At 44.4% G+C, this 27195-nt stretch overlaps 1 protein-coding gene across 1 annotated transcript in view; it reads right to left on the bottom strand.

The window, feature by feature from the left end:
- The window catches only part of LOC136631954 (uncharacterized), a 134695-nt gene that overhangs the window by 87270 nt on the left and 20230 nt on the right, over positions 1 to 27195 (bottom strand). Inside the window, exon 3 of the mRNA XM_066606473.1 lies at positions 9861 to 10017. Within this exon, the coding sequence (XP_066462570.1) occupies positions 9861 to 9959 (99 nt within the window). The 5' untranslated portion in view covers positions 9960 to 10017. The remainder of the gene's footprint in view (positions 1 to 9860; positions 10018 to 27195) is intronic.

The following is a 27195-nucleotide window of genomic DNA, read 5'->3' as shown; positions in this document are numbered from 1 at the left end:
GGGAGACGGGGTAACTAAAAAAGTGTATTTCTGGCGTTTTTGTTTTTTTTTTCAGACAACGTTCACCTTGCGGGAAAAATAATGCACTACTTTGATAGTTCGGACTTTTACGGATACGGCGATATCAAATACATATTTTTATTTTATGATTTTTATTTTTTAATAACGGATATGGCAAAAGGGGGGTGATTTAAACTTTTATAACTTTTTTTTTTAACAATTAAAAAAACTTTATTGATTATTTTTTTTACATTACTTTGAAGTCCCCCTGGGGGACTTTAACATGCGATGCTTTGATCGCTCCTGCAGTATGACGTAATGCTATAGCATTACGTCATACTACTTTTTTACAGGCAGTCTTTCAAGCCACCCTGTGTGGATGGCTTGATAGGCAGTCTGCTAAGGCAGCCCTGGGGCCATTCATTAAGCCCCCGGCTGCCATGACACCTGCACAGCTCCCCCGATCTCACCGCGGGGGGGCCGTGCGGGACCCCCGAACGGCGTTCGGGGGATTTAAATGCCGCTGTCAGAATTGACAGCGGCATTTAAAGGGTTAATAGCCGCGAGCTGATGCCCACGCTGTATGGAGGGAGATAGCGCCTCTACCTCCCTCCATACACGTCCTGCAACAGCAGGACGTTGTTTCCCGATGGGGCGGTCGTTTAATTGGAGCCCCGGTATTTTTCTTTCAAAATATATTTATTGGTTTTCAGGTCGGCATTATAACATTAAATTGAATATTAACCCCTTAATGACATGGCCTATTTTGGCGTTGAGGACCAAGCGATTTTTGGTATTTTTCCATCTCCGTTTTTCAAAAGCCATAACTTATTTTTCCATCGACGCGGCCGTATAAGGGCTTGTTTTTTTGCGTGGCGAGCTGTAGTTTTTATCGGTGCCACTTTTGGGTACATAGACTATATCGTAAAACTTTTATTATTTTTTTTATGATAACAGGGAGAGAAAATGCAACAATTCTGCCATAGATTTTTTTTTTTTTTTTTTACAGCGTTAATCATGCAGCATAAATGAAGCACAAGATTTTTTCTGCGGGTCGATACGGTTACAACGATACCAAAATTCTTATATATTTTTAGGTTTTTACACTTTTTTGCAATAAAAACCCTTTTTTTTGGAAATCTTTTTTTTTTCTCTATAGCTGCATTCAAAGTCTTGTAACTTTTTTATTTTTCTATGTACGGAGCTCTATGAGGGCTTATTTTTTGCAAGACTAGCTGCAGTTTTTGTTGGTACCATTTTGGGGAATGTACGACTTTTTTGATCACTTTTATTGCATTTTTTGTGAGGCAAAATGCTAAAAATTAGCATTTTGCCTCTGTTTTTTAGCTTTTTTTTTTTACGTTTTTTGCCGTACAAAATAAAAAGTGTTAGAAAAAGCATAAAAAAGGGTTTGTTTTACATTTTTTAAAACATTTTTCTTTTTTTTACATTTTTATTTTCTTTTTTTTTACACTATTTGAGTCCCTCTGAGGGACTTGCAGCATCTCCGATGCCTCCCCGCTGTTGCAGCGGGACGCTGGCTGTGACTGACAGCCGGCTCCCGCTGCGGGATAGCGCGAGGTCCGTCACGATCTCGCGCTATCCCGATGACGTACCGCTACGTCATTTTGCGCGAAGTACCAGCCTGCCATGACGTACCGGTAAGTCATTTTGCGCGAAGGGGTTAAATATATTTGAACATGCGGGGCAGCGATCCCTATGCTTATAGCACATTGTGGACCGCAGGCAAGTGCGGGCGTGGGCCTCCCCATCAATTTCAGGATCATAAAATTCAAGGATAGCTTTAAAATTGGGGTATAACCATCCCGACCACGGGGTCAGTATGCAAGCCCCAGAGCCCAAAGGGCCCCATGTCTACAAGTGCCTCGATCACGAGGTACCGCTAGTGGTTGGCTACTGATAGCAACTTATGGGCTACTAAGGAGGTCGCCCGCACCGCCTGCCCCTCAACAAACACCGCGACAGGGAGTTCCATTGTGCCCGTGAAACTGGATGACGTGCATTGCAAACAATTTTTTAGATAACATTAACGGACAAGGTATAACAAAAACAGCAGTAGAGAGAGAGGTGAAAGGGGAAAGAGAAAATGGAGGAGAGAGGGAAAAAGAAAGGGGGTGGGGAGGTTGGCTATCTCCTAGCTCTGCAAGGCGGATAAATTTAGTGGGATAGGAAGGATTGGGAGGATGGGCAGGGAAAAGGCCAGGCACCTACATATGCAATTCTCGTCTTCGCCTACAATGATCCATCGGCAAGCCATTTGAGGAAGGATGGGGAACCCCTACAATCAACCAAAGCCTCCCAGATATCGTGAGGGTAGCTGCCAGTCGGTTTGACACAGCTTCGAGCCTCGGGAGGTTCTCCATATAGTTGATGTAGTCAACTGCTTCTACCCAGGTCATCCTCAGAATCGTGCCCCCCCCCCCCCGTCTCCAGTGTTGAGAGATGATGTGACGCATAGCCATGATGAAGTGGCTTAGGAGGCTTTTTTTGGTCCTGGAAATAGGGACAGGGAGCATGGAGAGGAGAGCCATCTCGGGGGGTCAGAGCCACAGAAGCTCTGCATATCTTTTCATGGACCTTGGCGATGTCTCCCCAGAGAGGCGCAATTAGCGGACAAGATCACCACATGTGTAACATAGTTCCTACCTCAGAGCAGCATCTCCAGCATTCATTTTAAACTTTGGGAAAAATTCTGTGGAGTCTATGCGGGGTTCTATACCCTTGTGAGACAATTTTGCAATTAAGTTCCTGGGCCTTGGTGTAAATGGACATCTTGTGAGTTAACAAGTAAGACTTGTTCCAGAGCTCTCCAGAGAACCGCCTACCAAGCACCTCCTCCCATCTTGACTCCCACGGCAAGAGAGTCTCTCCTATCCTCGCGTCGACCAGCAATCCGTACAGCAGAGATATCGCGAGTGGTGGGGGAACAGGGGTGACGCAGAGCTCTTCGAATGGGGTGAGGTCGAACCTAGTGACCCAGGGTCCCCAAACGATCCTTAAATAGTCCCTCACCTGAAGGTATTGCATCCAGGCACTCTGTTTTAGTCTATGGACACCTACTAGATCGCCTAAAAGACGCATGCCCCCTGGTCCCCAGACCTCTCGAGCTTGCGGCTTAGGGGTACCAAGAAGGATGAATAATTCTGTTACTGATAATGTGATGGGGATTTGGGGATTACCAGCGAGAGGCGTTAGTGGGCCCGGTATGTTCATCATCTTTCTGCCCCTGACCGTATGACTCCAAGCCCCCAGAAGAATTAAGGTGAGAGGGGAGGTCCCCTGCCCTCTCCAGTCCACCTTTCCCAGGATCCAAAAGGTGCCCCCCAGATTTAAATTATTCTGATCAATTTCTAGGGTCACCCATGTTTTTTTGTCTGGCGAGTGGAATATATCTAGAATGCATTTCCCTATTGCTGCCTTATGATATAGTTCAAGGTCCATTAGGCCTGCTCCCCCCGCCGACCTCGGTCGAGTAAGGGTCTTGCAGCTTATTCTCGGTGGGAGGCTTCTCCACACGAATCTCGTCAGAGCCTTCTGTAAAAGGGTAAAAAAGCTCTTTGGGATGTCGTAGAGCACGGTCTGAAAGATATATAGGATTCTGGGCAGGATGTTCATTTTAAGAGAATTAATCCTGCCAAACCAAAAGAGATGTAGTTTGGACCAACCTGTCAATTCTGACTCGAATATAGAGAGTAGGGGTCTGAAGTTTAGTTCGAAGGTGTCTGAAGGGTTGGCCAGGATGTTTTTGCCTAAGTACTTTAAAGAATCCTTTCTTCAGATAAAGGGGAAGGTCTCGCTCAGCAGAATGGCCTCAGTCGTCAGTATAGATATGTTGAGTATTTCAGACTTATGAGGGTTTATCTTAAAATAGCTGAGGTTCCCATAACTAGTTAGTTCCTCTAAGATTACAGGCAACGAGGTGCTAGGACTCGTGACATAAAGCAATAGGTCATCTGCGAAAACAGAAATTTTTTGTTCTCCGCCTCCACCCATCATCCCCGGGATGCCAGGCTTTCCCCTCAGGGCTGCTGCCAGTAGCTCCATCGCCAGTATATATAAGAGTGGGGAGAGGGGGCAACCCTGTCTGGTCCAATTCTGTATATGAAAGGGCTCAGACAGGAGGCCATTCACTCTAATATGCGCAGAAGGGGTACTATATAAAGCCATTATCCAGGAGAGGACCCTCAGGCTCAGACCCACCTCCCTTAACACCTGATCTAGGAAGGACCATATCACCCTGTCAAAGGCCTTCTTGGCGTCTACCGCCAAGGCACAGGGGAGTGTGGGAACTCTGAGCTTTGTTGATCAATGATATTGTTTTGATCGAGTTCTCTCTAGCTTCCCTGCCCGGGACAAACCCAACTTCGTCAGTGTGGATAAGGGAAGGGATGAGAGTGTTTAATCTATTGGCCAGGATTTTTGGAATATTTTATGGTCGCTGTTAATAAGGGAGATGGGTCTGTAGCTTTTGAAGGAGAGAGGGTCCCTCCCGACTTCAAGATCACAGCTATGTTGGCCTACAGACCCTGAGGGGGAAACAGACACCCCCTGGAGACTGCGTTAAAAGCGGCCAACATAAGTTCTGATAGCTGGTCTCCAAACGTTTTATAGAACCTTATTGTGAACCCATCTGGGCCAGGGCTTTTCCCCAGTTTCAGGTCCCGCAGGACCTGGGACAGTTCTTAGGGAGATAAATCTCTCTAGGGCTTCAGAGTCAGCACTCGGGATGGTGATGCGTGTGTGTTTTGCAGGTACTGGGTGTTGTGCTCCTTTTGGGTGTGTCCATCTGACTCTCCCGGGCGGGGTATGTTGTAAAGCTTGGAGTAGTAAGCCCTGAAGGCTTCTAGGATCTCACTCTGGGCGTGGACCTCAGTCCCAGAAGAGTCAAAGATGGACAAAATGTTTGTCTGGGGGGCCTGGGGATGCAGCGCCTTCGCCAATCACCTCGCGCTCTTGTTACCATACTCATAGCATGCCGCCCGGAATCTGTCCCTAATGTTCAGGGTATTCTGGTGAAGTATGGCTAATATCTCATGTCTAATATTGATAATTTCTAATAGTAAAGCCTCTGACCTCTGAGCCTTGTTGGCCGTCTCGCTTGACTCTAGATCCTGGAACAGCTGTTTAAGTCTATGTGATCTTTGCTTTTGAGTCTTGAGCCATGTGACATAAATACCCCTCTCAGGGTGCATTTTAATGCCTCCCATTTAAGTGGCACCGGAGTTATATCAGATACGTGGACCTCTAGGAAAGTGTTTATTGTCTTAGCTATGTCGGCCATACAGGAGGGGTCTTTGAGTAGGTTGTCGTTTAGTTTCCAATTATAGTCTCTATAGTCCTGTTTTGTGGGATTGAGTTCTCCCAGTACTGGGGTATGGTCAGACCATATAAAATTCCCTATAGTGCATTTGGGGGCCCCGTCTAGCAGTTTGTGTGAGACAAAAAGATAATCAATTCTGCTGTACGATTTATGGACCCGTGCCACTCTTCTCTCGGGGGAGACGGATCTGGTGCATCAACTTTAGGCCAATCAGGGATAGCGATTATCGGGAGTTCAAGTTTGGCCAGGAACCTCGGAAGGTCACCCAAACCCCTGAATGTGGCCGAACACCCGTCTCTTCCGACATGCAGCTGGAAGGGGAATCCCAAGCGGTATGAGATGTTTCTTTCTTTTAGTGCTATCAACATGGGCCTCAAGGCTCTGCAGAGCTGGAGGGTTCTTCTTGAGAGATCAGGCAGCACTAGAAGGTTAATGTCCTTATAGGTTAAAGGGCCTTTTTCCCGGATTCTTCTGAGAAGTTCCTCTTTTTCTTTATAAAAGTGAATTCTACAAACGATGTCTCGGGGCCTAGCTGGGTCAGTGCCTTTGGGGCCCAAGGACCTATGGATCCTGTCAATCTCCACAGGGTTTTTTTCGGGTCGATTAAGAATGTCACCAAAGCTTTTTGTTGCCCAAATTTCCAGTTGAGCCTATTCCACTTCCTCGCTTAAGCCTCTAATGCAGATGTTGTTCCTTCTGTTATGGTTCTCTATGTCATTGAGGTGAGTTAGAATATTGGTAATTTGCGAGGAGTGGTCTTGTGGTATTCGTGTTGTGACTGACGCTGTATTTGCGCTTCTTCTGATTCGGCGACTCTGTGTCCTATATGTTTTACATCAGCTTGCAATGCTTCAATTGCTTGCATTTGAGAACTAGTCGCCTTTGTAAGTAGGGCGTCAATTTCGTTTCTTGTGGGGATGCTTTTTAGGTGAGCCTTCCAGTCCCAATCCTTGTCGTCATCGTCATCATCATCATCTGAGTCTGCCATTGAGGTAGGATTTATGCAGCCTCGGGGTCTAGGGCCCTTTACAGGTGATGCAGAGGCTGGAGAGAGGGTGTATCCGACGTCCCAACAGGGCATTTGGTCAGGGACGGCGCAGTCCAAGAACTCGTTTGGGGGCTCCCTAGCATAGCACGCCATAGGGAGGGGACGGCTGAGGGTTTCTTCCCCCTGGGTTGATAAAGTCTAGGGTGCACAATTTTTCCCTCATCTGAGAGCCTGGGCTCCTACTCACACAGCCCGGAGCATCACTGGCCAGCTGCTGCAGTCCTTGGGGCCGGGGAGCTGCAGATGTGCTTTTTATTCCCCTTGCAGGGGTCTTTAGTTGCAGGGAGGTTTTGAGAGCCACCTCTAAGGGCCTCAGGCTGCTGGCAGCTTCTTTGCAATGGCGCCAGACAAGGTGGACGGGGCCTGCCGCGGAAGCCTCTTAGTTGCTCCGTGCTGCCTCTGGGGCTGTAGGGATGGAATCCTCCAGTCTTGGGGGTCTGGAGGGCTGCTGCGGCTGCTCAGTGCCTTGGATGTCTGCCGGGGATCCGTCTGAGGGTCCGGCAGTGAGTAGAGGTGAGGGTCCTCCCCCTTTCATGTGCGGCGGCGCCATCTCAGACTCCTTCGTGCCGGCAGGCCATCTCGGCAGATGGTCTAAATAGGCATCCAGCAGGCGGGAATCTTCTCCCTCGAGCGTCCCCCGCTCTCTCTGCCTCTTTATGCGGCCCATAGGAGTGGAGCAGCGTCCGTGGATGCGGTGTAAGAGGGTGATTTGCCCGGGTCCAGCGGGAGCTCTGTGAAGGTAAGACCTACTGCCTCATGTCCCAGGCCCCGCCGGAGCCCCAGTATTTTTCTGTTCGAATTTTGTCCCTCAAGCTTTTTGACATGTTTATTCCAAGAATAAGTGATTTGTCCACATTTAAAGGGGTTGTCCCGCGGCAGCAAGTGGGTCTATACACTTCTGTATGGCCATATTAATGCACTTTGTAATGTACATTGTGCATTAATTATGAGCCATACAGAAGTTATAAAAAGTTTTTCACTTACCTGCTCCGTTGCTGGCGTCCTCGTCTCCATGGTTGCCGTCTAATTTTCGCCGTCTAATGGCCAAATTAGACGCGCTTGCGCAGTCCGGGTCTGCTTATCTTCTCAATGGGGCTCCGTGTAGCTCCGCCCCGTCACGTGCCGATTCCAGCCAATCAGGAGGCTGGAATCGGCAATGGACCGCACAGAAGCCCTGCGGTCCACGGAGGGAGAAGATGCCGGCGGCCATCTTCACCGGGTAAGTAAGAAGTCACCGGAGCGCGGGGATTCAGGTAAGCGCTGTCCGGTGATCTTTTTTAACCCCTGCATCGGGGTTGTCTCGCGCCGAACGGGGGGGGGGGGGGGGGTTGAAAAGAAAAAAAAAACCCGTTTCGGCGTGGGACAACCCCTTTAACTTGTACATAGATACTTTACTGAAGTGTTCCAGTATTGCACACGCAGACCTCAGGGATTCCAAAGGATGGGTCAGTGTAAGAATCACATCATCTGCGAAAAGTCCCAATTTGTACTGCCTGTGGTTCACTGGAACACCCCTTACATTTGGGTCAGTGCGGATCAACTCCGCCAATGGTTCTATAGCCATCACATACAATATCGGAGACAACGGACACCCCTGTCTTGTACCATTGGATATTGACAATGGATCCGATAGTACACCATCAACCAGAACTCTAGCGGTTGGGAGAGAATACAGGGCCCGCACAGCACGTATGGTTTTTTCCCCAAACCCAAATTTTTCTAATGTCTTAAAGACATATTCCCAATGGACTCTATCAAAAGCCTTTTCGGCATCTAGTGTTAACATAATAGTGGGAGTCTGTGTTCTTTCTAATGAGTGTAGAAGATTTAATATTTTTCTGGTGCTGTCCGAGGCCTGTCTCCCCCTTACAAAACCCATCTGGTCCGAGTGTATTATATTTGGGAGGATTTTGAGGATGCGTTGGGCAAGCGTCTTGGCATAAATTTTAATATCAGTATTTAATAATGATATAGACCTAAAATTTGTTGGAAAGTTTGGTTCCTTCCCTGGCCTGGGTAATACTACGATTGTTGCCTGTAACATCTCTTGGGGGAAACTACCATTCTGCATAGCGGAGTTAAACATACCTGACATATATGTTGTTAGCGTTTCAGCGAAATATTTATAATACTCCACAGAATATCCATCCGGACCTGGAGCTTTGTTGTTTTTTAGTGAGTTTAAGGTTTTAGATATTTCAGAGATTGAGATTAGTTCATCTGTGAGCTCTGCTTGGTTTGGGCTTAGGGATGGCAAGTCTACCAATTTGAGGAAGTTTTGAATTGATAAGCTATTTGGTTGTTCTGTTTGCGTATCATTTTTTAAGTTGTATAAATTACTATAGTAAGAGGAAAATGCGTTTGCTATTTGTTTTGGATGCGTTATTTTAATGTTTTTGTTTTGGTGGCTCCATATATAGGGAATGTTAGCTTTTATAGTTTTCTTTTTTAACAGGTTGGCCATCCATTTTGATGGTCTATTTATTGATGTATATATGTTAGCTCTTTGGGCGTTTACTTCTCTTTCGAAGTCACCCATCAAGTTCCTGCGGAGGTCTAGTCTTATTTTATGCATGTCATTGTGTGTTTTTATGGACGGATTATTTTGAAGCTCCATTTCCGTGATGTGTAGCTTTGTAAGTAGGTCATCTATTCTTTTTGTTTTTTCTTTTTTATATCTTGACCCCATTTTTATTAAGATGCCTCTCATAAATGCCTTATGGGCATTCCATAGGATTGTTGGGTCTATCTGTGGATTATCATTATATTTAAAATATTCTATTAGGGCTTCTTGAATTTCTTTTTTATATTTCGGAATATTCATTAAATATGTGTTGTTTCTCCATGTTTTGTTAAGTTTATTGGTATTGTCTGTGTTTAAATGTATAGTTAGTGGAGCATGGTCCGACCAAGTAGCGGTACCGATTTCCACTTTTGCGATTGACGCAAGAAGTGACTTATCTGTCAGACACAAGTCAATTCTTGAGAAAGTTCTGTGCCTTGGCGAATAGTACGTGCATTCTTTTGTAGAGGCATTAATACACCTAAATGAATCGCAAAGAGCATTTCTATGGAGCCATTCATTCAATGTGGCATTTCTTTTGAGTGTAGGATTAGTAGTGTCTATGTTTCTATCTGGGACTAGGTTAAAATCGCCAAGCATTAGTGTTGGTCCTTGTGCGTTTTTGTTTATTTTTTTTTTAGTTTGTTAAGGAAATGTATCTGTCTAGTGTTAGGCACATATGTATTAACTAGAGTTATTTTTTGGCCTTTCAGAGAGCCGACTAGAATTACAAACCGTCCTCTCGGATCACAGATTTGTTTTTCCATGGCGAATGTTGTGCCTTCTTTGAATGCAACCATGACACCAGCATGCTTTTTCTTCGCACATGCAAAAACAATCTGCGGATAAGACCTGTGTGACATTTTGTTACAATCGCTTTCCAGCAGGTGAGTCTCTTGCATACATACTATTTCTGCGTTGTGATTGGACGCCTCCTTCCATGCACATCTTCTTTTGAAGGGCGAGTTCAGACCGTTGACATTTAATGACAGGAGCTTCACAGCCATGGTGGTGAGATCAGTAGATAATTTTTTAGATGCGAGAGATCCCAGAACAAGATGATGCCTATAAAAACAAAACAAAAAAAACAGAAAAACAAACAAAGTCCTCTTTGCTTGATGCTCCATTGAGCCGCCACAGAATGTGGCTATGGATCAACACGTAGAGGTTAAAAGAGTAGAACAGTTTAAACAAACTGAGGCAAGATTGTACTTGCATTTTTTAGTGGGGGTGAAAGTCCAGCTTCGGTGGGCAGGCACTACATTAAAGGGGTTGTCCGGCGAAAGCAAGTGGGTCTATACACTTCTGTATGGCCATATTAATGCACTTTGTAATGTACATTGTGCATTAATTATGAGCCATACAGAAGTTATCAGAAATTATTCACTTACCTGTTCCGTTGCTAGCGTCCTCGTCTCCATGGTGCCGTCTAATTTTCAGCGTCTAATCGCCAGATTAGACGCGCTTGCGCAGTCCGGTCTTCTTCTTTTCTCAATGGGGCCGCTCGTGCCGGAGAGTGGCTCCGTGTAGCTCCGCCCCGTCACGTGCCGATTCCAGCCAATCAGGAGGCTGGAATCGGCAATGGACAGCACAGAAGCCCTGCAGTCCACCGAGGGAGAAGATCCCGGTGGCCATCTTCAGCCGGTAAGTAACAAGTCACCGGAGCGCGGGGATTCAGGTAAGCGCTGTGTGGATTTTTTTTTAGGTCCCTGCATCGGGTTTGTCTCGCGCCGAACGGGGGGGCTGTTGAAAAAAAAAAACCCGTTTCGGCGCGGGACAACCCTTTTAAGTAGTAAATTGTAATCATCAGAGAAATACTTGATTTCATTTCGGAGCGCAGGAGTCTTGCTTGTTAATTTGCTGACGAACATTGGGGTCACGTTTAGGTTGAGAGTGGGGTGTTGCTTGAAGGGTTATTCCCCAGGATGTCAGCGTTTCGGTGGCGGATTTGGGGTTTAGGAAGATATAATGTCTGCCTTCTTTAGTTGCTATAATCTTGGTTGGGAAACCCCATTTGCAGGGTATGTTTGCATTCCTCAAGGCAAGGGTTATTTCTGCAAAGTTTTTCCTCGCTTCTAGTGTTGCTTGCGATAAATCGATAAATATTCGCACATCCATGTATGGCTGCGGGAATGGTTGAATTTTTCTCGCCGCATACATGAGCAATTCTTTTGTTTTGAAGTAATGGATGCGAGCTACTACATCCCTTGGAGTTTCTTCTTTAAGAAATTTCGGATGCGGCAATCTGTGGGCTCTGTCAATTCTTAGCTCTTGGTCTGGCATATTAGGGAGAAGGGTTTGCATGAACCGTATGATGTAATTAGATATCTCTGCATTTGGTACCTTCTCTGGGATTCCTCTTATCTTGATATTGTTGCGCCTATTTCTATCCTCTAAATCTGTTAGCTTGAGCTGTAGCTTAGTAACTTTTTCTTCTAATTCATAGTGCGCATCAATTAGAGAATTATGTGAAACAACAATTTCCTCCATTTTTTTTTTCGTTTTTTTCAATTTTGTTATTAATATCCAGCACTGAGGAATTAACTTTTGATGCTAATACAAGAACATCAACTTGTATCGTGTCTCTAAGAGCCATCACTGCTTCCTTAATGTATATTTCAGTGACAGGTCTGTTAGTAGCTGAGAGGTTAATTAGCCCTCCTTCTCCCATGTTTTCATTAATGCAGGACGTATCTCCCTCTATCTCTTCTCCCACCTGCATTTTTTGTTTTTGCTTTGCAGGGCTACTAGTGGGTGATCTGCTTTTAGACTGCAACGTGGCCGACGCCATTTTAGGTGGGGAGAGTTCAGGGACATTTTTCCCTTCATGCACTGACCTTATAATGTCCGTCGGTCTGCTGTCGTTTTGGGAGCTTTCGTTGGTTGTTACAGCGTCTTGCAGGGCTCTTTCCTCCGTGTCTCCTTCTGTAGCAGCCTCGCTGCTTTCGTTTCGCTCCGGAGCTGTAAGAGCAGGAGATAGTGTTTCTCCGGCGGCCATCACTGGAGCGGAGCCGCGCGCTGTGAAGAAGGACTCCAGTCTCGCCAGGGCTTGCTTAGAATTCCTTCTCCTCGACATCCCCAGTGTCTTGAAGTCTTCCCACAGCTTTAGGTAAGTTGTAGTTCCTCCGGTGAGTGCTTTAATGTAGCTTTTAGTGCCACTGCCGAACGGAGCCTAGAAGTTAGCTGCCGTTCCGGTGCCTCGTCAAGCCACGCCCCGCCCCAGTATTTTTCTAATAAGTCTTCCACAACTAGAGACTGCACTCCTTTAATCACCTCCTCTATTCACTGACTACCTTTCAGAGGGACTTAGAGCCCTAATTTTTTATGAGAGACAACTCTCTACCTCAACCAATTTCTACAGTCGATGTCTGGACCCCCACGCCAATCAGTGGCTAATGGTAGTATCGACTCTTGAACATAGATAGGTGTACACTAAGAAAGTAAAGAAGACCGAGAAAACAATAAAGCGCTAGGAGGAGACGGCTGTCATTGTAATCCCCAGCAAAGAACATAAAGCAAAACTTGATAACAGGTGCAGACCTCCCATGTAAGTATAACAACCAGGCATTGCTGCGACAGCCCCCTGTGGATCCGCAGCTTTTAGAGACATACAAACACATAGCTGCATACCTACAGCAGAAAAGCTGCTAAATAATATGCAATAAAGAGAGACAACAACTTGCATAACTTTCGGGAGTGAGACACCAAGTGTGATCACATTTTAACCCGAGTAACAAAGAAAAGTATAAATATATCTGGAGCTTGGGGGTCTAAAACCCTGCATAACAACATACCAATAAGCAAAACCATATAATATAATTCTCTTTCTATCAAGGTCCACTAGCACCATGATGCAAGCCCCGGACAGCTTGCCAACAATGATCCTTAACTCACCTAGTTCTCATATCGCAGCCCATGCAAATATATGCTGGGCTTCTCACTGGTCTAACCACAGTTATCTCATGCTAACCCATAGCTGGCCTTTGACGTAACCAACTGTACACCCTTTCGTCACAAAGAGATCCCCACGATCTATCCCCAGAGCTTGGGGTAAAGAGTCATGGATAGATACCTAAAAAAGTCAGACCTAAGAGCTACCCCCCAATCCTTTCCAGAACCCTTGGGCCTTCTCTCATCAGAAAACACTCTTATTTCCGCCATGCCGCGACATAAGGGAAAGCAGGATAAAAAGGACAAAATGCCTGCCAAATCCACTCCAACTCTCATAAGTTAACCCCAGAGGATGATCTCTCACAGAATCTTATCTTAGAAATGAAACAGGGATCACCGTATGACTGTCCAAGTCATAGCCCATCTTGCTCAACAACCTCAGAGACATTACAAGCCGCCATGATGGCACAAGAAGTGTCCAGATTCCTCATGCTAATGTTTGACAAACGATTGGAAGTGCTCCACACTTCTATCAATTCTTCCTTCCCTTTCACTTATAACCACAAATGCCTAGAAGATTACAGATCTAGAAAATAAAGTTACTTCTCAGATCTCAGTCTCCAACTTGGAACAATCAGATGTCGGGAAATGAGGGAGAATCTTGGGGATTTGGAGAATAGAGACCACAGAAACAACTTGCGCTTCATAGGTATCCCGCAGTACATCATGGGCCATGACTTGCTTACTCTCCTGACGTAGGAGCTCCCTATAGCTCTATCTCCAGACATACCCATCAATAACACCTGTACAGAAAGAGTCCATAGAATTGGACCTTCTAGACCTCCAGATGTGGGAAGCCAACATCCCAGACAATGAATAGCGAGATATCTAAACTGGACAGTTAAGGAGAGGATCCTGAGAGATTACCACCATCAATCAACTTTAAAGCTCAGAGATTTCAAAGTACTGATTTTCCAGGACTTCTCGGCACTGTTCTGACGCCAATATGTCTTTCCTCTCCACTGCCTCCCATGTTGAGCTGGCTGGCGTGCGGGTTCCTGACCTGAATCTATCTGATCCCTCGTTGCTTGCTGGGACGACGGGGGAACAAGGTAATAAATACTAATGCTACACACCAATCCACTTTTGTCACCATGACAAACACCAGGTATACATTAGAACAAGAATACATGAGCTCCACTGACATTAAATTGGTTTCGTGGAATGTGGCAGGCTTCAACACGCCAATTAAGCGTAAGAAGGTCCTCACTCACTTGAGGTGCCATAGACTGGATATGGTAATTTTATAGGAAACCTATTGGAAAACTGAATCGGGAGCCTCCTTGAGGGCCTTCGGGTTAGACTTCTGCTACACTGCTAGCTATACATCCAAGACTCATGGTGTGGCCATTTTCTTTCGAAGGGGCCTGCCATACTCTATAAAAGTAAAATAAATAAAAAAGGAGGGTGGAGCAAGACCCAAAGAGGGTGGTGGAATATTTCTGGAGTACAAAGTGTTTCCAATGATGGAGTATTTTGAATGGTGGAGGTGCTGCCAACCAGATGACGCTCCACCAGTGTGGGCGTGAGTGTAGCGAAAAGGATGTGAAAAAATCTGGTATGGAGGTGCAACCCTCTAAGCAACTAGAAGATGAAGATCAAGGTCCAATATGTGATGGTGAAAGCACTTCTTTTTTATTTTTTCACAAATTAAAAACCAGCAATAGAATACGCGTTTCGGAGATGAACCCCTTCGTCAGTTCGGCTGGATAGGACTGGGTGATAAGTACAAATATATAATGGAGGAGTGATTAACAAAGAAAGGGGAGGAAAAAAAAGGGAGAGAGGGGAGGGGAAAAAATAAACAAAATTCATATACGTAATGAAATCTCACAAATGTGTCAATAAGAACAATATATAATAGAAACATCGATCTGAATAGTGAAAAAATATATATAAGACAAAAAACAAAAACATAAATCTAAAAGAGAATATGAACATCCGTACATGTAAAATAACATGAAATTTATACAAAACAAATATCTTAAAATAGGATTAAGACTATCCCGAGTTATATACCAATCGTAAAAATACCAATATGAAAGCGGATGGACTGAAAATCGTGTGGTTGCTTTCAGCTGACCAGAATGATTACAGAATTAAAATGCATGTACAGCCTATTGGGAAACATGATATGATTGCTATACCCAAGGGGGTGCATAAATAAATGTGTATATGTATATACATGTGAAAATGAGAAAAACGACACCTATTGGAAAGCTACTTCAGAATTGTGTGCATTGACAGCATTGGGTTCATGGTGTGAGATAAAGTTAGAAAAAAAAAAGGAGGAAGGACACACCTTTTTTGTAACGAACAAAATTGAGAATTAAACTAATTAGAAATTGAATAAAAAGGGGCTCACCAACAGGATGCCTGGGGGTGACACAATTCCAAAGGTGTATTGGATGTGTCGGAGGTCCAGAAAATGAAAATTTGTTGGATCAGGGAGGATGTATGGATGATATATGGCAGAGGGTTCTAGCAGGGTAACTAAGTGCCGGGGGGGGGGGGGGGGATTGAACTGAGCCCTTGGGGGTTTTATTTGCTGCTGATAAAGTCATACTAAGATGGAAGGGGAAGGGAAAGGAATTGATGTGGCAATATAGGTTATAGGATGAAGGAGAAGTTTGCTTATCTGTGTGTGCAGGAGGACAGGGGAGAAAGAAGTGCTTTAGCATGGAAGCTGAGGACAAGTCAGGGGTATAAATATCTGAGAGAAGGCGGAAAAAACAATTCAATGTACATTGATTGGCTTGACTAAAAAGGGGGCGCAATTACAGGGTGTATGGATGGAATTGGGAATTGGGAGGGGAATTCATGTACAAGGTGATTCCTACTGTTTGGTTTGCAAAGGGAGGGAGGTGTGGAGTAAGGAGAGGACTATGCTGGGAGTATAGCAAATAGGGAAAATGGAAACAAACTCTCTACAGTGCCACCTATTGGAATGCAGCAATCCTGCAAATCAATATTAGGCTGGGGAAGGAAGGAGAGAGAGAGGGAGGAAGGAAAAAAAAAAAACGTAAACCCAATCAACTGTCAAAAATGATTTCCAAACTCTCGTTAAGGTCCATAGGTAAAAGCGTGTTCAGTTTAAATATCCAAAACATTTCTTGTTTTCTCAAAATTTCAAATCTACTCCTTACATGGGCGGGTATTTGTTCTAAAACTGTTATAGAAAATACTTTAAAATCATTATTATGGACTGCAGTCCCATACCTGGAGACACTATGGTTTAGATAGCTATTCTTGGTGTTCGATCTATGCTTGTTAATGCGACTTCTCAAGGTTTAAGTGGTGCGTCCAATATACTGAAGCCTGCAGGGACATTCTAGTAGATAGATTACATACGTAGATGAGCAGTTTAGAAACGATTTGATAGAAAATGTCTCTTTTGTCGTACAACTCGTAAAAGTAGATCTTTTGTGGCAGATATTGTCACAACACATGCAGTTACTCTTGCCACATCGGAAACATACAACTAATTTAGGAAAGAAGGTTCCTGTAATGGATGCGGTCTGCTGGTTTTAAGGTTACTGGGGCCTAAGGAGGTTTTGAGAGTGCACGCTCTTCTCAACGTAATGCATGGTTTAGGTGGTAAGTGACTGGAAAGGAATGGGTCCTGGCCAATATTTCTCTAGTACTGTGCCCACCCAAGTATGACATGGGTTATAGGTGGTAATGAAATTATGGTGCAAGTCAGTGAGCTTTTCAGTAGAGATCCTAATGTCTCCAGGAGTGTCATGTTTAGCTTTATTAAAGGCTGTGTCCACCAATTTTTTAGGATAACATTTTTGTTTGAATCTTTGTCTCAAAATCAAGCTCTGAGTATTGTAATCCTCGATCCTGGTACAGTTGAGCCTGATGCGTCTAAACTGACCGTATGAAATGTTGTTCTTCCATTTTTTGTAATGGGCGTTTCTGAAATAAAGAAAGCTATTTCCATCAACAGATTTAAAATGAGTTTTTAGTAATAATTCTTAAACTCTCATGGCCCAAACTTAGGTCCAGGTAATCCACAGAAATTGGAAAAGTGACACCAGTGAAGGACAGGTTAATATCATTCATATTGAGGTGATCCGTAAAGCAATTAAATACTTCCCCTGACTCTTCCCAAATGAAAATAAGGTCATCAATGTACCGTTTATAAAAAGTAATTTTCTTAGACCACATGTGTTCAATATAGATGCATTGTCGTTCAAACTCCCCCACATATAAATTTGCGAAGCTTGGCGAAAATCGGGTACCCATAGCATAGTAACATAGTAACATAGTATGTAAGGCTGAATGAAGACAATGTCCATCTAGTCCAGCCTGTCTGTTTGGCCCAAACCAGTGGCTCAGATAACTGTGGTAAGATGAGAGAAAATACATGTTGCCCAGTGCTGATCCCCTGACCCCAAGCAGGAGGCATTGGCATAACAAGGCCAAGAAACCATGAACGAGGTAGGACCCGCAATAGTCTGTGTGGGAAGTATGTGAGCGGGCCCTGGGTCAGGCTCGGTCCCAGCCTCCACCTTGTGTGACCCAAGGTGCCGCGAGTTACATAGCAATGGGAAATCCATGTGTCCTCACACAATTCATTTTGTGTAGGTGTCAGATAGCTGAACACCGCAAGGGGAAGTCTTTGAGTTCCATGGGCTCGCCTATGCTGTCAGTGCACAAAGATAGTATTACACAGGAAGAAATCAGAGTGCCCAAACATGGGAGAGTTTCACCCCGCCAGGGACCTTGGCCTCTGACCAAATTTCTGCCCTAGTTAGTCAGTGTATTTGTGCCAGATAGGTAAAACACCACAATGGGAAGACTTTGTGCACCCACAGTATAGGCAGACCCCTGTAACATTTATGTTGCAAATGTATAGGCAGACCCCAGTAACATTTCTGTTGCAAATGTATAGGCAGACCCCAGTAACATTTCTGTAGTAAAAGTATAGGCAGACCCCAGTAACATTTCTGTAGCAAAGGTATAGGCAGACCCCTGTAACATTCCTGTAGCAAAGGTATAGGCAGACCCCAGAAACATTTCTGTAGTAAAAGTATAGGCGGACCCCAGTAATATTTCTGTAGTAAAAGTATAGACAGACCCCAGAAACATTTCTGTAGTAAAAGTATAGACGGACCCCAGTAACATTTCTGTAGCAAAAGTATAGACAGACCCCTGTACCATTTCTGTAGCAAGAGTACAGGCTAACCCCTGAAACATTGGTGTGCCATGAGTGTAGGCGAAGGCTGGAAAAATTAGTTAGATAACAGTATAGGCGAGGGCCAGAAAAATTGGTGTACCAAGAGTAGAAGTGCACCCCTCAAAAATTGCTCAACCGCGAGGGCAGGTGAAACCCATAAACATTTTTTAAAGATACAGCTCGCTGTTGCTTAATTTGTAGCAGAGCCTGGAGGCAGCCCTGTGAAAAAAATTGGTTTCTGTTAAAGTATTAATACTTTTGAAACTTTGAAAAATTGCAAAAAAATTATAAGCAGAGCCTTTTGGGCCACAGAAAAATTGGCAGTTTAGCATGATGACATGCTGTTTTAGGAGGAGGAGTAAGAGGAGGAATAATATCCGAGAGTCATTGACAAAGCTAATTCCCCTTTTTTTTCTGGTGATAGAGAATGCTTTTTTATTCAGTTGCAGCAAAAAGAATCATTAGGTTCCGCTGCTCTTCGCCGTTGGAGAAGAGAAATCTGGGGAAATCTAGCCTTTGTTCATCTTTATGAGTGTAAGCATGTTGGCACTGGCAGTTGACAGGCGGGTATGCTTATCCGTGAGGATTCCCCCAGCTGCACTAAACACCCTCTCTGACAAGACGCTAGCGGCAGGGCAGGCCAGCACCTCCAGGGCGTACAGCGCAAGTTTGTACCACGTTCCAGCTTTGACAACCAATAGTTGTATGGAGCAGAGGCATCATGGAGGATGGGGGTACGATCGGCTATGTACTATTTCACCATCTTTTTACAGTGCTCCTCCGACTTAGCCTTGACTGGGGAGTGGTGACACAGTCTTGCTGGGGAGCCATAAAGCTGGCAAAGGACTTGGAGAGTGTTCCCCTGCCTGCGCTATACATGCTGCCTGATCCCCGCACCTCCCCTGCTACTTGGCCCTCGGAACTGCGGCTTCTGCCACTAGCGCTGTCAGATGGGAACTTTAGCATCACTTTTTCCACCAGGGCCCTGTAGTATTGCATCACTCTCGTATATAGACATGAGGGTGGTCTGGCTATCAAGCAACATGCTGTCATCCCCCATCTCCTATTCCAACCGCAAAGCGTCGGCCGTTATGCTTTGCAGTGAACTTCTCAGCAGGCAAAGCAGCGGGATGGTAACGCTAATGATAGCCGCATCGCCGCTCACCATCTAGGTAGACTCCTCAAAGTTTCCGAGTACCTGGCAGATGTCTGCCATCTATGCCCACTCCTCAGTAAAGAATTGTGGAGGCTGACTACCACTATGCCGCCCATGTTGCAGCTGGTATTCCACTATTGCTCTACGGTGCTCGTACAGCCTGGCCAACATGTGCAGCGTAGAATTCCAGCGTGTGGGTACGTCGCACAGCAGTCGGTGCTCTGTTAGCTGAAACAGACGTTGAAGGGTCCTCAGGGTGGCAGCGTCCGTGGTGGACTTGCAGAAATGTGCGCAGACGCGGCGCACCTTGCCGAGCAAGTCAGACAAGTGGGGGTAGTTTTTCATAAACCGCTGAACCACCAGATTGAAGACATGGGCCAGGCATGGCACGTGTGAGGCTGCCGAGCTGCAGAGCCGCCACCAGGTTACGGCCGTTGTCACACACGACCATGCCCGGCTGGAGGCTCAGCGGCGAAAGCCAGAGGTCAGTCTGCTCTGTCAGACCATGCAGCAGGTCGGGGGCCGTGTGCCTCTTGTCACCTAAGCTGGTTAGTTTCAGCAAGGCTTGCTGACACTTGCCCAGCGCTGTGCTACCATGCCGCGTGCTACCGACTGCTGGCAACGTGCTCACACTTCTTAATTGAGAGGTAGAGATGGCAGAGGAGGAGGAGGGGGAGGGTTTGGAGGAGGAGGCATAAAATGCTGCAGATACCAGCACCGAGGTTGGACCCGTTTTTCTGGGGGTGGTTAGGACATGAGCAGTCCCAGGCTCTGACTCGGTCCCAGCCTCCACCAATTGACTCGGTCCCAGCCTCCACCAATGCTATTACAAACAACAGTAAAACGTTGCAAGAAGACGTGCAGCGTTTTACTGATATGTTTGTGGACATGAGGCCAAAGTAGATTGTTTCTCTGCCAGTTCCAGGGTCACAGACAGGGTGAATGGTGCAGGTGACTGGGGGGCGGAGCTACACGGAGCTACACGGAGCCCCATTGAGAAAAGCAGAAGACCCGGACGGCGCAAGCGCGTCTAATTTGGCCATTAGAACGCAAAATTTAGACGCAAGCCATGGAGTAACGAGGACGCCAGCAATGGAACAGGTAAGTGAATAACTTTGATAACTTCTCTATGGCTCATAATTAATGCACAATGTACATTACAAAGTGCATTAATATGGCCATATTAATGCACTTTGTAATGTACATTGTGCATTAATTATGAGCCATAGAGAAGTTATCAAAAGTTATTCACTTACCTGTTCCATTGCTGGCGTCCTCGTCTCCATGGTTGCCGTCTAATTTTCGCCGTCTAATGGCCAAATTAGACGCGCTTGCGCAGTCCGGGTCTTCTGCTTTTCTCAATGGGGCTCCGTGTAGCTCCGTGTAGCTCCGCCCCGTCACGTGCCGATTCCAGCCAATCAGGAGGCTGGAATCGGCAATGGACCGCACAGAAGCCCTGCGGTCCACCGAGGGAGAAGATGCCGGCGGCCATCTTCACCGGGTAAGTAAGAAGTCACCGGAGCGCGGGGATTCAGGTAAGACAACATCAAAGATGATTTTGAATATTTTATTTTCATTTGAAAGAAACACAAAATGTATCCATTTAAAAGTATGGCCGCCCCAGGGTCCTGGGCTCCTATGATTTGAGACAATCCTGGGGAAGGACGCAGGGTCCTTCTTCACCTCTAAGAGAAACGTAGCCGGAACTACAGTAGCATCCTGTTCTGCATAGAGCGGTGCACATTCTGTGTGTCACTAACCAATTGCTGCATTCGGGGAGGGGGAATCTACCGCACTTTATGGAAGTCTTGATCTGGGGGCAGTCCCCTGGAAAATTATAATAATATCTAACAGAAGAAAAGCAAACTTTAGTGCAGAACTTATACAAATATATATATATATATATATATATATATATATATATATATATATATATATATATATATACTAGCTGATATACCCGGCTTCGCCCGAGTTAATTTGGTACTGGCGTTTATCTGGTGTTCACACAGAAAATCTTCTGAAGCCGTGGTTACTTTAGAGATACCGGAAAAACATATGTTCACCATTTTGCATAGTTCTCTGCGTTACCTAGGAAACATCACGGGTAGGTAACCATGCAATGTTTCCTTTATATAAAATGACATCAGGAAGTGAGAGAATTAGATTTCATACGTAAAATTTGGACGCTATTTCTTTTGCACTTAGAATTGAATAATCGAGTTGGGACCCATTATCTTTTACTATTTATGACATAATCAATGCTCGTGCCAAATTTCACATTTCTATGACACTGGAAAGTGAGAAAATTACATTCCGTATGCAAAATTTGGACGCTAATTTTTTTGCGCTTAGAATTGAACAATCGAGGTGGGACCAATTAACTTTTCCTATTTATGACATAATCAATGCCCATGCCAAATTTCATGTTTCTATGACACCAAGAAGTGAGAGAATTAGATTCCGTACGTAAAATATGGACGCTAGTTCTTTTGCGGTAGAATTGAACAATCGAGGTGGGACCCATTAACTTTTCCTATTTATGACATAATCAATGCTCGTGCCAAATATCACGTTTCTATGACCCCGGAAAGAGAGAAAAATACATTCCGTACGTAAAATTTGGACGCTAATTCTTTTGCGCATAGAATTGAATAATCGAGTTGGGACCCATTAACTTTTCCTATTTATGACATATTCAATGCCCGTACGAAATGTTAAGTTTCTATGTGAGAAAATTACATTCCGCACGTAAAATTTGGACGCTAATTCTTTTGCGCATAGAATTACATAATCGAGTTGGGACCCATTAGCTTTTCCTATTTATGACATAATCAGTGCTCGTGCCAAATTTCACATTTCTATGACACTGGAAAGTGAGAAAAATACATTCCGTACGTAAAATTTGGACGCTAATTCTTTTGCGCATAGAATTAAATAATCGAGTTGGGACCCATTAGCTTTTCCTATTTATGACATAATCAATGCTCGTGCCAAATTCCACGTTTCTATGACACCGGAAAGTGAGAAAAATACATTCCGTACGTAAAATTTGGATGCTAATTTTTTTGCGCATAGAATTAAATAATCGAGTTGGGACCCATTAGCTTTTCCTATTTATGACATAATCAATGCTCGTGCCAAATGTCACGTTTCTACGACACCGGATAGTGAGAAAATTACATTCCATACGTAAAATTTGGATGCTAATTCTTTTGCGCATAGAATTGAATAATCGAGTTGGGACCCATTAGCTTTTCCTATTTATGACATAATCAATGCTTGTGCCAAATTCCACGTTTCTATGACACCGGAAAGTGAAAAAATTACATTCCGTACATAAAATTTGGACGCTAATTCTTTTGCGCATAGAATTGAATAACCTAATTGGGACCCATTAGCTTTTCCTATTTATGACATAATCAATGCTCGTGCCAAATTTCACGTTTCTATGACCCCGAAAAGTGAGAAAAATACATTCCGTATGTAAAATTTGGACGCTAATTCTTTTGCGCATAGAATTGAATAATCGAGTTGGGACCCATTAACTTTTCCTATTTATGACATATTCAATGCCCGTACGAAATTTTAAGTTTCTATGTGAGAAAATTACATTCTGTACGTAAAAATGTGTACGCTAATTCTTTTGCGCATAGAATTGAATAATCGAGTTGGGACCCATTAGCTTTTCCTATTTATGACATAATCAATGCTTGTGCCAAATTCCACGTTTCTATGACACCGGAAAGTGAGAAAATTAGATTCCGTACGTACAATTTGGACGCTAATTCTTTTGCGCATAGAATTGAATAATCGAGTTGGGACCCATTAGCTTTTCCTATTTATGACATAATCAATGCTCGTGCCAAATTTCACGGTTCTATGACACCGGAAAGTGAGAAAAATACATTCCGTACGTAAGATTTGGACGCTAATTCTTTTGCGCATAGAATTGAATAATCGAGTTGGGACCCATTAGCTTTTCCTATTTATGATATAATCAATGCTCCTGCCAAATTTCACGTTTCTATGACACTGAAAAGTGAGAAAATTACATTCCATACGTAAAATTTGGACGCTAATTCTTTTGCGCATAGAATTGAATAATCGAGTTGGGACCCATTAGCTTTTCCTATTTATGACATAATTAATGCACGTGCCAAATTTCACGTTTCTATGAAAGTAATACACAGAAATACACAAGTGTGACCCAAGCTAGTCTTGCATATGTGCATAAACTTGAACGAGCGCCATACGCCATTTTGGTACACCCTTACATATGATGCACTATTCTCAATGAAGGAAGACTGCTGTGAGAAGGTGTAGGGGTGTTCCAAGGGGTGTGGACTACTAACAGGTGTGCTTAATTATATGGACACTATTTAAGGGGTAGCAATTCGTGGATAGCAGTACACTGAAGAAGGTGTGGCTATTCCCCACAATATGGTGGAACTCAAAGAAGCTTTGTACTTTTTTTTTCCACATGTGTTTAAAACTCTTTGATTATCTGTGACAAGCATGCACTCCAGTTTTCTTTTCTTGTTTTACATATATTATAGGAGGGAACTTTTATTATATGTATGGGTTATATGAGATAGATTTGTACCCCTGATAGATGACTTTTGATGTCTTGTGGCTTTTGCTAAACTAAGGGCTAACCCACTGGCGATAGACTTTCCTGCAATGCTAGAGTGAGTGAAAATGAATGATTATGAAACCAATGATTTCCAATGGTTTCACTTTCATTTGCGGTGTGTTCACTCAAGCCTCGCAGCGATAAGGAAAAATCTGCAATATCACCTATTGAAATCAATAGGAGAAGATTGCAAAACAGCCTAGGAATCCTCCATAGAGAGGGGAGCAACAGGGAATCTCTTACATATCTCCCCATATTTGGAGAAATCAGGCGTGAGGCTAGAGGGCTTCCCTGAGAGATGGGGCGGGGCTAGAGAGGATTTCATAGTGATTCTTCTCTAGCAAAGAGAGGGGGTAGGGCTAGAGGGTGGATCCCGCTAGCCCTGCCCTGTCCTCTCACTTGGCTAGAGAGGGATCACTATGATAACCCCTCTAGCCCTGCCCCCTCTCAAGCCTTGCCCCTACTCTCGGAAAAGCCCTCCAGCCCTGCCCCCTATCTCCCCAAATATGGGGAGATATGTAAGAGACCCCATGTTGCTCCGCTCTTTCCTCTATATGGGGGATTCCTAGGCTGCTTCGTGATCTTCTCCTATTGATTTCAATCGGGCTGGCGCTGCTGCTGCCGGCCCCATTGAATAATGGGTGATATTGCAGATTTTTCTTATCGCTGTGAGGCTTGAGTGTAGACATCGCAAATAAGAATGAAACCATTGAAAATCATTAGTTTCATAATCATGCATTTTCACTCACTCTTGCATCAGTCTATCGCCAGTGGGTAAGAGCCCAAAAAATTGTAATAATGTTAGTGGGGGAGGGGCTGAGTGACATGAAGAATGGAAGCACATACTGTAATCAGGATGTGAGAGCAGTTAGAGAGGGCATGTCATTCTGGGAACCATGTGTAGTACCCCAGAGTTGGGTACTCCAGCAATTCTGTAGTTATGTATGAGTTAAATCATGTTTTATTGTTCTAAGTGTTAGATATAAAGGTTTATGATGTTATAATGTTCATAATTTCTCATTGTATTGTGTGTACTGGTAATATTCTCCTGCCCCTAGTAAGTTCAGGTTACTTAGCAACAGTCAGAGGAGTGTGCAGCCAGGTTCAGAAGGAGAGAAGGCCTGATACTGGTAGATTCCCTTTAAAGGCTGGGTTAGAGTGACAATATAAAAGAAAGAAGTGGGTAGAGTTAAGTCAGTTCTTCTTGGGCCAAGTGATAGAGAAGTCCTAAGAGAGACTGGTGAAGGAACAATTAAAAGCCTCTGCCAGGCCATTGCAGAACAGCCAGTGCAGTGGGAAGGAGAAACATCTAAAGTGTGAGTACTTAAGAGCAAGAACTGCTTATTGAAAGGGAGAGAATAGAAAGGAGAGAAGAGAAGGGATCTTAGTCAGCCATTCATAGGCACAGCAAAGAAGGAAACTAAGTCGACTAGACATAGGCACAGCCAGGAAGGAAAGCTGGCAGAGAAAAGCAAAGTGTACAAATGCAGTTGTTTTTTTTTTTTTGTACCAATCCCCTGGGCAAAATGCAGAAGTAATCGATGCCTGCAAATGTAACTGTTTATTCCAAAGTCATCCCATGTGAATTGCATGAAGCAAGTTCATTTGAACTCCAATCTGCTCTTGGAAAATACATCTGTTTTTGGTTTACTTTATAACCTGACTCCTGGAGTCCTTTCCCACCAACGCACCACCTGCACTGAGGTACCACACTATGTGCTCCAGGAGGAAGAGAGGGTCTACTCCTCTTATATTCTTTTCTCCCCTTTTTAAATTGTTTTGTTTGGAACGGGTCCCTACCTGTCACGACAAAACAGCATCATTCCCTGCCTGACTCCACAGGTAACACCCCACTTGGGTATCACTCTTTTACTTTGTCTGACTCTGCAGGCAGCACGAAATAAGAACTACCATATTTACCAATGTATGCAGCGTATTGCACCAGGTCTCGTTTTTCACATCATAGGGGGCAGCAGAGTCACCGTGACTACCATCTGATTTCCCACTGCTTCCCTCTTCTAGGTCTGCGCCCAGTCACCACACATGTGGGGTAACATATTGGCTCAGTGAGTAAGATATAGTGATTCGATAATAGTGGCTTACTGACTGTGAGATGGCTTGGTGGTTATACAACATGTTTACATGTAGCAGAAATGCTGCAGAATTTCCCTAGCAGAAAATTCTATAGCATTTCTGCATTTAAAACAGAGTAAAAATCGGCGCTGATTTTGACTCGAAATTAGCTGGGCCTCCGCAGACGATTTCAAAATATACTGTGCTCCTCCTCACCTCCTGAAGTTTTTGCAGTCTTTGTGCTTCCTTCTTCATTTACTCTAGTACGTGCAATGCTGCTGGTCACTTTCGAATCACATGACTAGTAGTGCTGAGCATTGAATGCAGCTCCGGAGCATTGAATGCGGAAATCCATAGCAAAAAAATTGGACAATTTTCTGCAGTTTCTAAAGATTTACTGTGGGTTTCACACTGATCTGCTTTCTGTGCATATCTGTACTCCTCTCCTCCTACCATCCTCCTCTATGGACTGAAGGTTGTCAGGAAGAGGAGGTGAAGGAAGTGAAGAAGCACATGACTGCAGAAAGGGTTGGATTGCAGTCTGTAACCATGAGACACATAGATCTGCACAGCAGCTGTGTACACAAGATGGTAGAAGAGCTTTTACAATATTTTTTCTGTAGTTGCTTATAAAAGGCATTGGGATAATACAAAATTAATTGCAGAACTGTACACACCCTTAATTTTTTAATGTAAGTGATTTGTGGGTAACAGAGAGAGCAGAGCTTTTTTGGGATGTGTTCACTGAGCAGCAGTAATATACATCAGTGGTTATACAGAACATATAAGTGTAAGGTGTTGGACAGCGTTTTGGGGACAGACAGGTAAAAAACACCTCAGTGGGAAGTCTGTGTGCACCCACAGCATGGGTGGCTTCCAGGAACCCACAGACGTTACATAAATAAATCCCACTGCAGTGCCCCGGATAGCTGAGGTTACGTTAGAGACAATACATGTTGGCTTCGGCCCACACTCCATGCCCTAGTCAGTCTGGGTTTTTTTTTAAATGCCAGGCAGGTACAACTCCGCTATGGCAAGTCAGTGTGCACCCACAGCATGGGTGGCTAGCAGGAACCCACAGACGGTACAGAAAGAAATCCCATTGCAGTGCCCCGGATAGCTGTGGTAACGTGAGAGAAAATAAATGTTGGCTTCGGCCCACACATCATGCCCTAGTCAGTCTGGGTTTTTTTAAAAGTGCCAGGCAGGTACAACTCCGCTATGGGAAGTCTGTGTGCACCC

This window comes from Eleutherodactylus coqui, chromosome 6 (genome assembly GCF_035609145.1).
Source record: "Eleutherodactylus coqui strain aEleCoq1 chromosome 6, aEleCoq1.hap1, whole genome shotgun sequence".
Lineage (NCBI taxonomy): Eukaryota > Metazoa > Chordata > Amphibia > Anura > Eleutherodactylidae > Eleutherodactylus > Eleutherodactylus coqui.
Note: the sequence above shows the minus strand (reverse complement) of the source record. Positions and strands in the feature narration are given on the sequence as shown.